Source organism: Typopeltis vanoorti, chromosome 1, assembly GCF_054136105.1.
Source record: "Typopeltis vanoorti isolate ZY-2024b chromosome 1, IOZ_Tvanoo_1.0, whole genome shotgun sequence".
Taxonomy (NCBI): domain Eukaryota; kingdom Metazoa; phylum Arthropoda; class Arachnida; order Uropygi; family Thelyphonidae; genus Typopeltis; species Typopeltis vanoorti.
In genome coordinates, this window is record NC_143549.1 from 64,352,966 (window position 1) to 64,365,503 (window position 12,538).

Below are 12,538 nucleotides of genomic sequence, written 5' to 3' on the forward strand. Positions count from 1 at the left end.
TAACATAGTTTATCTATTATATATTGTATAAATATATCAAAAATAAACCAAAATATCATTAAATCAATATTAAAACAATGACTTAGCTGTGAGCTCACAATCACACAGTCTGTCCAGTACGTGCCACCTGGCAGTTTCCCATAAATAATCCTGCAGGATATCTACTATTGAATATTTCCCATTAAATCATTTCCTATATCTTTAATATACAGATTTCAATGATGTGACCCTAGTATAGTTCTCATAACCTCAAACCAAAATATCATTAAATCAATATTAAAACAATAACTTAGCTGTGAGCTCACAATCACACAGTCTGTCCATTACGTGCCACCTGGCAGTTTCCCATAAATAATCCTGCAGGATATCTACTATTGAATATTTCCCATTAAATCATTTCCTATATCTTTAATATACAGATTTCAATGATGTGACCCTAGTATAGTTCTCATAACCTCAAAAAAAAATCTTAATGATATCCTTTTGGATATCATTAAGATTTTTTTATGATTATATAATTTTTAATGAATTATGCAATGAATTGTAGAATGTTATTACTGTATTTCATAATATGAACTACTTTTGAAACTTAGCAGAATTATTCGTATTTTCAGAAAATTACTTTGATTTGCATAACTGGGCAACTAAAAATTATATTCAATTTTGGACCGAAGTATGGGATTTTGTAGACATTGTTCACTCTAGGACTTTTACAGAGGTATGTAAATATTGTTTGAAAATTTTCATATGCTTATTGAACAGTATTATTATTAAACAGTTTTTCCTTTTAACCATAGTTACTTTTTTTCTTTTTCTTTTTTTTTGGGAGAGTGGGGTGGGGTGGACTGAGATTGCAAGTAACCACATTCTGAGACCTCATTAAATCTTTTCTTAAATACATAGTGTAGCTCATGTTGGGAGAATACATATACTGTGATATTTCTGGATTTTCAAAAGCATTTGACAGGTTGTTACAAATTATATTTAAGTTACAGTGAATGAACTTATATAATCATCTAGCAGATTGGGTTAAAAACTGATTATCTAGAAGATATCAAACATTTATTAGTATTATCATAATTGAACCTATATAGAATCAAGAGATTCATCATGGGATGTCCACTCTGATGCCAACAAAGTTAATTATGCCACATCTTAAAATCAATGACTGTCTACATGCTTAGCACTTTCTCTGCATTCCATGCACAAATAGCTCAAAAGATAATATTAACTTCCCCAGTTGAGGAGCTATTTTATGGGAAAGCATTTAATGGGGAAGAAGAAGGCAACATCTGAGGAGTCCACTGGCTACCTCCATTAGACTTGAGCTAATGGAGGTAGACATATGCAGATGATAAAAAGATAGGAAGAATTATTAGAAATGATGCTAGCATAGTGATTCTTCAGGAAAATTTGAATAGGCTGGAAAAAATGGGCAATGATATTACTTCAGAGATGGAAGGCTATATATTCTGTTTGTGGAACCACTTGCTTTGAGTGGTATATGATTATTATTATTATCAACACACATATCCACTTACATATTATCAAGAAACATCATCGGAGGTTTGCTCTGAATATCACAGTCAATCATACTACACCTTAAAACCAGTGGTAGCTGCAAGAAGAATTTTTATTATGTGGGGGAGGGGGAGAAGAAGAAGAAGAAAGAAAGAAAGGAGGAAAAAAAAACATACTGCAGATTTATATACATTAAGTTCTGTCTGCAATTATATGGTAGGATAGTACAGTAGTAGTAGTAGTAGTAGTAGGTAGGAACAGTGATATAGTGCACATTTAATATTCATTGGCTTTAAAGCATATCAAAATGTTTGAGCCCTATGGGTAGCCTGGAGTCATGATTATTATTATTATTAACATAAGTCTGTCCTAAGTACCACAGTCAATGACACCTTAAAATCAAAGCAGATGCAACATGAATTTGTATTAAGTGGTGGAGAGAGAGAGAGAGAGAGAGAGAGAGAAAAGAAAGAGGAAAACATATACCATACCATTCCATACCATACATAATCAGTATTGTAAGGAATGCAAAAGCAGATTATGAGAGGAGGTTAACCAAGTGGACTAAAGAAAATTCCAGAGTCGTTTCACTGTATGGCAAGTATAAGACAAACTATCAAATGATACAAATGCCAGTGGTAGAGAGAGAGGTAACAGAAGCAAATGAGATGATTGAGTAATGAATAATCATTTAGCAAGGATGTACTATTGATTTGAAGATATTGCAGTGCCAGATGTGACACTGAACAATGTGAAACTAGAAGTTGATGCATGTCCCAAAGATTCTGCCATGGAATTAGATGGGAAATCAAACTGTATTACAAGAATGTGCAAAGAATTGCAGTTTTGCTTATGAAGCAGTGTTTAGTAAAGTCTCAGCTCTGGGATATTGCCAGGGGAGTGGAAAGTAGACAAAATAGTTCTGTTGAATAAGGGAAAATGTGATAAAGTATAAGGTCATGCACTTTAGGAAGATAGGATCACAAGCTGCTTACTATGTTAAAGGAATTTGACTACAGGAAATAAATGAGATCAGGGATTTGGGAATGATTGTGGACAAGAAGTTGAAGTATTATTATTATTATTATTATCATCATCATAATAATAATACAGGTATCTCCATAGAGTCAGAAGACTCATCATGTGAGATCCATTTATTCACACAATACCTGTCAAACTGAAGTTTTACTATAACATGGTAATTGTTTCCATAATTTTTAATAATGAATGCTGATCACCATGTAACTATGAAGGAAAAGAACATGAAGGATTATTACACACCTCTTAATGGTGATAAATGGTGGTTAAGTGCTTCTTATCCATGTTTCTCTAACCCTTTTGTATGCTTCATATCCACTTTCAATGGACATAAACATGTGTCAAAGCCAGTGGGGATGTTAAACCAAGTTACCATTATTCTAAATATTTTATTTGCATAACTGACATACATAAATGTTTTATTTACATAATTTACAATGTAGTAATAATATTAGTCATATATGACTGCTAAAAAATTTTATTAAACCATTGGATGCATCTACAAGTAGGGAGAGGAGGCAGTGATCTGCTATACAGCATTCACTATATGATGGTGGTCTGTAACCTAACATTACATATGACTGGGATACACCTGTACACACACAATACCTGTCATAGCTATTCTTAAACTCATTCACTATGAGAACACTCACATCTAATTCATGCAATTCATTCACCACTCTTCAAGCAAAAAAAATAAAAAAAATCTAATCTGCACACCCTTACAAACCAGACTCTTACGCAGGTGTGACTCCCAGGTGTGACCCCCCAGCTCTTTTTCTATTTGTCATATATTGAAAAATTTCTTTTGTGTCATTCATATAGAATCCCTTTAATAACTTTCTTTCATGCCTCATCTTTTCCACCTATTAACTAAACTTTGCAACACAAACACCTTCAGCTTACCCTGAGAGAAAACATTCTGCAGATCTGTCATTAGTTTTGTCACTCTTCTCTGAATCTGAACTGTTATGTTTTGTATACAAATTCTAGAATTTAAAAACAAAACAAAAACAAAAAAGGGGTAGGAACAACATCATTACATTGATTGTGTTCGTTCACCCAAAAATTGTTGGAATATAGAGTCGTGGTTGGTTAAGGTTATATCATATCCCAACAGGAAGGGATATGATATTTTTTGTGAAGAAGGAAATTTAAAAAAAAGAGAGCTGGCATGTTATTAATCATATTAATCATCTATGTCCATGTAAGGGAGGAAATAAGGACAGTGGTTTTGAAAATGTATATGCAGTAAGATAGAGGTGAATTAAATATGTCAAGAAATTATATTTTTGTTTAATCCTTTATCCAGGAGTATACTTTGTGTGCAAATTTTGTTTGTTTACACTTAAATAAAGGATTAAACAATAATATAATCTCTTGGTATTTTTAATTTAATTTATAGCCAAGTGAAAAATCTTTCAACAACAAGATAGAAGTAAGTAGAAAATGAACTACTTACTTAGATGTTGATATAGACCTGGTAATGTGGAGGACAGTGACCATGAAATGTCTAAGAAAAATTAGCCAAGTAATTAGGAAAAGGTGATCATTAGGAGTGATTTTAATTATGGCAATATAGATTGGAATCACAAAGATAGCTTCTGAATGAATTTCTCAGATTTGAAGGCAACCACCTCAGGCAATATGTAACCAAGGATATGTGAGAATCAAGAATCTCAGATATCATCATCTCATCAGCAGAACTTGATGTCAATAAGTCTTTGGTGGAGTGACTAGGAAGTGATTACCTGGGTGGTTCCAGTCATAGGAGGACTTCTGTGAGGAAAGGATATATGTGAAGCTACAAGGCTGGTAACTGTGAAAAGCTGTGGACACAGCTTGCAGCTGTTGAATGGGATGAGAAGTTGGGTAAAAAGAAGATCAATGCAACTTGGGTGATATTCAAGAATTATCTAATTGAAGCAATGTCTAATTGTATTTCAAGGTCAGAAGGTAATATAAGGTAGGTTGGTGATTAAATAAGAAAATTTATAAATAAGTGGTAATATAAATGAGCAGTAATAATCACTTCATAAAGAGTACAAAGAACAGGCAAGGAGGGGGAACTCTGTTGGTAAGGGTAGAAAAAGTGTAGCATGAGCAGTGGTTAGCTAATAAAGCAAAAAAACCTTAGAATAAGTAGCAGATGGGATATATCAGCAAGGAAAAAAATGGTTATGGAAGGATGGTATTGAGAAAATGATAAAGGGATTACTGATGCAAAGGATATAGTTGATATATTAAATGAGCAGTTCAGGAGGAGAGATTGACTGTGAGTGAGTAAGTAGTATATGGTGGCGAACTTGATGTTAATAAGTCTTTGGGACTTGATGATATATCACCATGTGATCTGATGGAATGTGCCAGGGAGGTGACATCTCCTTTGGCATATTTGTTTAATATGAATCTTACGTTGGATCAAGTTCCAAAGGAGTGGAAGGAAGATAATATTCTACTACTTCATGAGGAAGGTGATAGAACTCAGTCTTCAAATTTTAGGCCAATCTGTGTGTCATGTGCTGTGGTTAAAGTGTTTGAAAGGGTATTGAAACTAGGATCCAGAAGTGGGCTGACTATAGTGGTATTCTGTTTGATTAACAGTATGGATTTGCCAAAGGAAGGATATGGTTAATCTGTTTACTTACTACAGTAAGGTGGATTGGACAATTGAGTTGAATACACAGTAGTATAATTAGATTTTTTTAAGGTTTTTGATAGATTGCCACATTATAAGTTAAATGGTTGAACTAGAATGGATGGGGATTGGATATTTAATTACTTGGATGTTATCTGAGCAGGTGTTGTGGTTTTACAAAGGACTTTAATAGATTGAGTGAATGGGCACAGCATGTTTTAAAATTTGGAAAATAAAGATGGAGTGTAGCACTTGGTGGAGATATAATTAGAAGAGGTGAAGTAAATAAGAGAGCTGGGTGTAATGATGTGGGTAGGGATCTAAAATTTAGAGGACACATCTATAAAATTGTGAGGGAAATACAATGAATTCTGGCAGTGTTGCAAAGGACTCTGACTTATAGAAGTACGGAGATTCTTAATCAAGGCCTTATTCTATTGAATAAGGCCTTGATTAAGCCACCTTTCAACTACTTGTGTACACACATTTGATCACCTGATTTTCAAAAGGATGAAGAAATATTGGAAAAGGTCCTGAGGCAGTTGGTTCAGGTGGTTTTTGGTCTCTAGAATGTTGAGTATAAAGAAAGGTTGAGAAGATGCAGTTTATAGAATCCAGTGGATGAGAGGAGAAGGGGGTGATATGTGTAGATATAAAAGTTGGTAAGGGATTCTTGTCAAATTAATGTTGAAAAGATTTTTCATAGAATGTTGGTGGTAAGGGGGGGGGGGAGAACAAGAGATTATCCCTGGAAGCTATTTCACAGCAGGGGTTCCCAACCTTTTTGTTTCCTAGAGCACATTCTAAAATACTGGTAGAGTGATGGGCACCATCCATTTTTTCAAGCAAATTTTTTGAATTCTTTTGTTAAATGAATACATACAAAGTTTGCATTTTAATCAAATGTTTTATTACTTAAAAGCTTACATTATATAAAAATTTAAATATATATATATATGTATATATATATGTGTGTGTGTGTGTGTGTGTGTGTGTGTGTGTGTGTGTGTAAGTTAGTGTGATCTTTGGCATTGCATTTCATTGGCCGGCACTTCATAATTAGGAGAATATGATGATATTCCAGTTCTTAAACAATCATCAAGATGCTCATCAGTGAGTTGTGATCTATATTTTGATTTTATGAAATTCATGGTTGAAAACAATGATTCGCAAAGGTATGTGGAACCGAAAAACGATTTTATCTTGTACGCTGCTCTTTTTAAGAATGGAAACTTTTTCCTATCCACTAGATTCCAGAAGTTTTCATCTGTTTTATGGGATTTTAGTTTACTGTCATTCTGAAGATCCAAAATTTCTAGCTTCAGCTCTTCAGCATTTACTTGAACAAGCTTTGCAATGTGCAGCAATTTCCATTATATTTAATCGAAATAGCTGCATGAATTGTTGTGTGATGTGCACGTGATTATTTCAAACTATGTGGCACATGGTTGAACAGCGGTAGGCACACACAAATTGGTCAACAGGCACCATGGTGCCCGCAGGCATAGGGTTGGGAACGCCTGGCCTAGAGATTGGTGAATGATTGGAATACATTGCCTGAGAGTGTGCTGTCTGCAGAGAATGTGAAAGGCACAGTATGATGAGCTGTGTATATGACAGCTCATTCTGTGTGTGTGTGTGTGTGTGGTGGATGGATGTATATGTTTTTACTTTCTCCCTTCACTCACACACTCCAAGTGGTTTAAAACTCTTAATTAAATTCAAAATACAAAAGTAAATGCCTGAAACTAAACTCCTAATTAATTTTTCACACAAGTTCGTATCCCAGGATATCTCATACATAACTTAACCTCTTAAATTCTTATTAACACATTACGTCTCATTAGGAGATTGAATCTTCACACTCTTGTAACCAGAATAAAAATCTTTAATTTACAAAAATGCACAAGTATATTCAACATCAAATCAACTGCTTAACTACACAAGCAGTGTATTCTTCAATTCATAAAAAAAACCACTTAAACGTGCACAACTTCCTTTCAGTCACATAACCCAAAAGTTATTATTTATCCTATATGGACAAAAACTTCTGGAACATTAGTCTCTTGCCTCCTACAGAACTTTTATTTCTTCTTGAGTTCACACAGGAGAAAGACAAACACAAAAACTGCTTCAAATATGATAGCAACATAAATCACACAAATTCTTCTTCTTATTATTATTATTATTAACATTTGACCCCCATGATGAGTCAGAGACTCATCATGGGAGGTACACACAATTGCACACAATGCTCATCCAACCATGCTCTAATCCGATTCAATGTGTTTATACCCACAACACACTCAGACAATGCATTGCACTCACTGACCACTCTCCATTCAAAGAACCGACTCCTCACTCTTCTGTCCACACCCTCCTTATACAGTTTCCAGCGATGGCCTCTTGTTCTACCCCCCCCCTCTCCCATTCTATGAAAAAGAGGTGTTATTGTCGACCCAATAACACCTCTGATTAACTTATATGTCTCAATCATATCCCTCCCCACCCTTCCTCCTATTCACAAGGCTCTGCACCTTACATTTTCTTAATCTGTCCTCGCTCTACATTCCTAAGACCACTGACCACCTTTATGAATGTTCTCTGGACCCTATCCAATACATCCTTGTCACAATGAAAATCCAGCGACCAAATCTGTGCACGACTTCCGTTAAAGTTTCCCCACCAAGTGCATGTTTTGCAATCAATCATTGTTTACCAGATCTCAAAACCTTACCCTTTTCAACATTGAACTGATAGTTCCACTTACCTGCCCATTCATGCAATCTATTCAAGTTCTCTTGTAAGGCCATAACATCTTCTTGACTCTGCATTGCTCTCTCCCCAGTTTTGCATCATCTACAAACAGCTGCATATCACTAGTTAAACCCATCCAAATGTCATTAACATACAAATTGAACAACAACAATGGGTCCAAAACTGACCCATGCAGCACACACCACTAGTGACCTTTCTCTTTCGGGATACCGCATCCCCATATACAATTGCCTGATACCTATCTGCTGTTTATATGAGAGCTTCTGAAGAAATAACTAAAACCACATCTACAGTTAGAAATTACTTATCAGACTGGGAATCCTAAATAAAATGCACTTTACTGAGCCCATTCTATTTGAACTGGAAATCAATAAAGTTCCTTTCAGCTTCAACTGAAATAAATCCTATATGGATTAATAACTATAACAATTTCACTTATCTCTTTATAACATGGTTATCCTCTCTTAGTCATCTATTTCTAAATTTTCTTCTAATTTCTGTCTTCATATATTGAAGACACAGAACTTCAGTTCTCCTGTTGTGTTCCTTTTCTGCTCCCTCGGACAGCCTCAGTCCCTAGCAACCTTCAATAACATTCTTTTTTGCTTATGTGCATGCTTGGAAATGCTACTGAGAAACTTCTACTCATGTCCATTATCATGTGCTGCTATTACTGATTTACAGCATTGAGCTTGAACAATGAGATTCTTTCTTCACAGTGCAAAAAAGTGTATTTAATTATAATTTTGTAATGAAACAGCCAGAAATTATAACAATTCATCACTTCACAGTCTGAGGTAAGCTCATTTAATCACTTCAAATAACCTAGCAGTGACTTTTGCTTCTCTCATTATTAATAGCATGTACTACACACAAACAGCTCCAACATTTCGACACTTGACAGCTCATACGAAATCACAATTAAGTTCTAATAATTAATTTTAATACATTTATTCAAATCTAAGCAAGATTTCATTAGCCAAGATGATTTCAGAATTACATCTGAAATCGTCTTGCTTGCAACATACAAAAAAAAGAAACATTTGTTTAACCAATAACTTTACAAATATCACATATTACTAATTTCTTAACTTTAATTCATTTAATATAGTTTAAACTTGTGGGATATTTTAATTTTAATAGAGATATAGGATATCTGTATAAAAATTCAGATATCCCATGATGTGGTATGACATGGATCCCTCCCACGACGAGTCTTTGAATCCATGGAGGTCTGAGGGATTATAATACTACTACTACTAACGATAATAATTTATGATGCTTTCTTCCAAGTGAATTCTGTGTGTTATTTATCTGGTATTTTGTGGTATTCTGCAAGACATTTTCATATTGAAAATAACCATTAATATGTGTATAGTTCTTGCTTTATATACAGACACACATACACTCATATATATATATATATATATATATATATATATGAAGCTTGGACCACTGCAAGGTAATACTGCTTTAATTTACCTCCTGAAAAATTTTGAGCAATGTTTTTATTGCTTTTTGTGAAGTTAATTTGTCTAAATTAGAAATGATATTACATCCATAATAATAACTGTCTTTTCACTCCTCCTCAATTTCAGTGAGTTATTAAGTTCTGGTTGAAGTTGATTTCATGATTGGATTAGATGCATAATTTTTCACAGTTAAATTTTTTAATTTAACATGTAGGTCATAGACACAAAAACCAAATTTGAGGATTCTCCAGAATGGTTTCGAGGCTCTCGACTGAACTTTGCTGAAAATCTGCTAAACCATAATAGCAATCCTGATCGGGTGGTAATGTATGTGGGAAGTGAGTTCTTAAATTTTAAATTATAATTATGATGTTTTAATTAATTTTGTTATATTAAATATTGCAATATAAATTAAGAGATAAATTTCTTAAGTGTCTCATAGTGTAGTGATAATTACATATGCCTTCTGGTTGGAAAGACAGACTTCAATTTGAATCCCACTTTGATGTAAACCATCTGTATGAGCAAAAACACTTCCACCTCTAGTTTACCAATAGAGGTGGAAGTGTTTTTGCTGTCTCCTTTCTGAAACTCAAAAATCATCTTCCTCTATTTACCATAAAAAACATTCAAACTGACCAGAGAACAACTGACATCCGTGACTGGCTTCGGAGATAGGATTAACTGCCAAGATGATAATATTTATTTTTTATTATTATTATATAATTTATTATTCCTCAAGAATAAAACGTGTAAAAACACATACATTTTTAAAGCTTTTTGGATTACTGTGTACTATTGGCAACAATTTTTAAATAATTGAAGTAGAGGATGTGGGAAAAAAATATTTTCACCATATGGTTTACTGTAATTTAAAAGGCACACTGCTAAAATTTGTTTTAAACCTGCATTTCTTGCAGGCTGTGTGGAAATCTTCCTTTGGTTATCTAGTTTTAACCAATAAATAACCAGACATAGAAATGGGAAAATTTGGAGAAAAGAGCAAAACAAATAAAAATTGTAATTATCTTGGATTTCTGTTCAGGACACAAACTAAACTAAACTTGCCAAGAAATTATATTCTTGTTTATTCCTTTATGCAAGTATTAAGCAAGAATATAATTTCTTGGCAAGTTTAATTTAATTTATAACCAACTGAAAATAAACTTTGCACAGGACACAAATTAGTCCACAAACATATCTAAAAACTAGTCAATAACATATTCAACAGACAATATATGGAATTATATATAAATATAAATGGCAAATAGTAAATGTAAAGTCATGTGCTTTGTCAGAATTAGATATCCAATGCCATATTATATTGGTGGGATTATGCTAGAAGAAACTGATCAGGCTAGGAATCTTGGAGTGTGAATAAATAAGGAAGTTGAAGTTCAGGAGCCATGTAAGATTGCAAATACAACTCAAAAGATAATTTCAATGTTGAAACAAACTTTGACATGTAAAATAAGGATGTCATTTCACCTCTTTACAAGGCCTTGATAAGACCTTACTTGGACTATTGTGTGCAGGTCTGATCTCCTGGTTTCTCTGGTGATTCTGATACAGTGTAAAGAGTGCAAAGGAGAGTGTTAAAAATTATGTTGGGATTGCAGAATACTGATTATGAAGACAGATGGAGAATTTACAGCCTGCAGACACCAGCAAACAGGAGAAAGAGGAGTGATATGGTTGAGACTTACACACTTCTGAAAAGATCATACAGGATTTAAGTTGACAGAATTTTTAATTTTATGGAGGATGGGGAAAGGACAAGATAACATCCTTGGAAGCTGAGAATTAATGCTGCCAGGAAGGGGGTGAGATCTAGATTTTTCTCTTATAGAGTGGTGTGCGATTGGAATGGGTTGCCATTCAATGTTGTGTGTGTGTGTGTGTGTGTGTGTGTGAATGAATTCAATGACAGCTGGTGCATGTAGTATGTGGCCTCCCTTGATGAGTCCCTGACTCCCTGGAGGTCTCTCTTAATAATAATAATATGTAGATGACTTGATGTCTGTGCAGATGATGGTATACAGTGAGCTTTGTGGAGTCTCCTCCTGCAGTGAGTTCTTGGCAGTAGTGTAGCTAGAGCTTTTGCTGCCCGGGGCAGTCCCTGAGTTTGCCACCCTTCTCAGTGCACACCAAAAATACTACAAAAAGTCAAAACGACGTATAGGGAAATAAATTAAAACACTATGTTTATTTTGAAGTAAAACTTTAGTTTCAACATTCTAAAATGTTATTTTTCTTGCTTTTCTTCTTTTCTGTTAGCAAAATTGTTGATGACATTGGTGAAGTCTATTTCATAGTAATGTAGGTAATTCGTAATCAATCTTAGTTAGAAAGACTCCTCTCACAACTAGAAACACTTGCAGCAATTGTGAAGAAAATTCGCAGTAGTATTACAATATTTGGAAACGATTTCTTGAGACTGTATTTTACAATTAACTGCAAAAGTTCAAAAAGGTACAAAGTGCCACCTGGGGCAGACCCCCACTAGCTACGCCTCTGGTTCTTGGACTCTGGTGAGAGAGGAAGAGAGGTATGTTGATGATTATTCTAGAAGACTCACGTGATTGCAAAAAAGAGGAAATAATAGCTGGTTTGGAGACAGTATGGGATGAGGTTGACAGGGTGTAATATTTAGTTGGATGTTGCTCTAAGCTTGGGAATTTGGAAAGTAGTGACCAGAAATGTATAAGCACATTGTCCAAGCAAATAAGGAAAGGGTGATCATTATAAGTCATTTCAACTAAAATAATATAGACTGGATTGAAGAGACAGTATCTGTAGAATGAATTTCTTCAGTTTTTTGAAGGACAACTCCCTTAGACAATATGTAAAAGAGGACACACGCACACACACAAGGATTGAGTGTCATGGATTTGATCATTCATCTCATCAGAGGATGTCGTTATAAGTGAGGTGCAGAATTTACCTCCAGTTAGTTAGTGACCCTGAGGTGATTGCCTGAATGGTAACTGCTCGTTTCCCAGTTCTCTTCTCATACATACTATAGGTTGATGAACCAAATTCTCATGTATGGCCCAACATAAGAAAAAAATCAAGGCCCTTATCCATTATC

General features: G+C 34.4%; 1 protein-coding gene across 2 annotated transcripts in view; it reads left to right on the forward strand.

Moving 5' to 3' along the window:
• LOC150110047 (acetoacetyl-CoA synthetase-like) overlaps positions 1 to 12,538 on the forward strand; it is a 515,069-nt gene that overhangs the window by 44,558 nt on the left and 457,973 nt on the right. For both annotated transcript variants that reach the window (XR_016548138.1, XM_090390896.1), the window contains exons 3-4: positions 615 to 718; positions 9,662 to 9,785. Coding sequence is in view for 1 of the 2 variants with exons in the window: in XM_090390896.1 (XP_090247022.1) it covers positions 615 to 718; positions 9,662 to 9,785 (228 nt within the window). In the remaining variant the exon portion in view is untranslated. The remainder of the gene's footprint in view (positions 1 to 614; positions 719 to 9,661; positions 9,786 to 12,538) is intronic.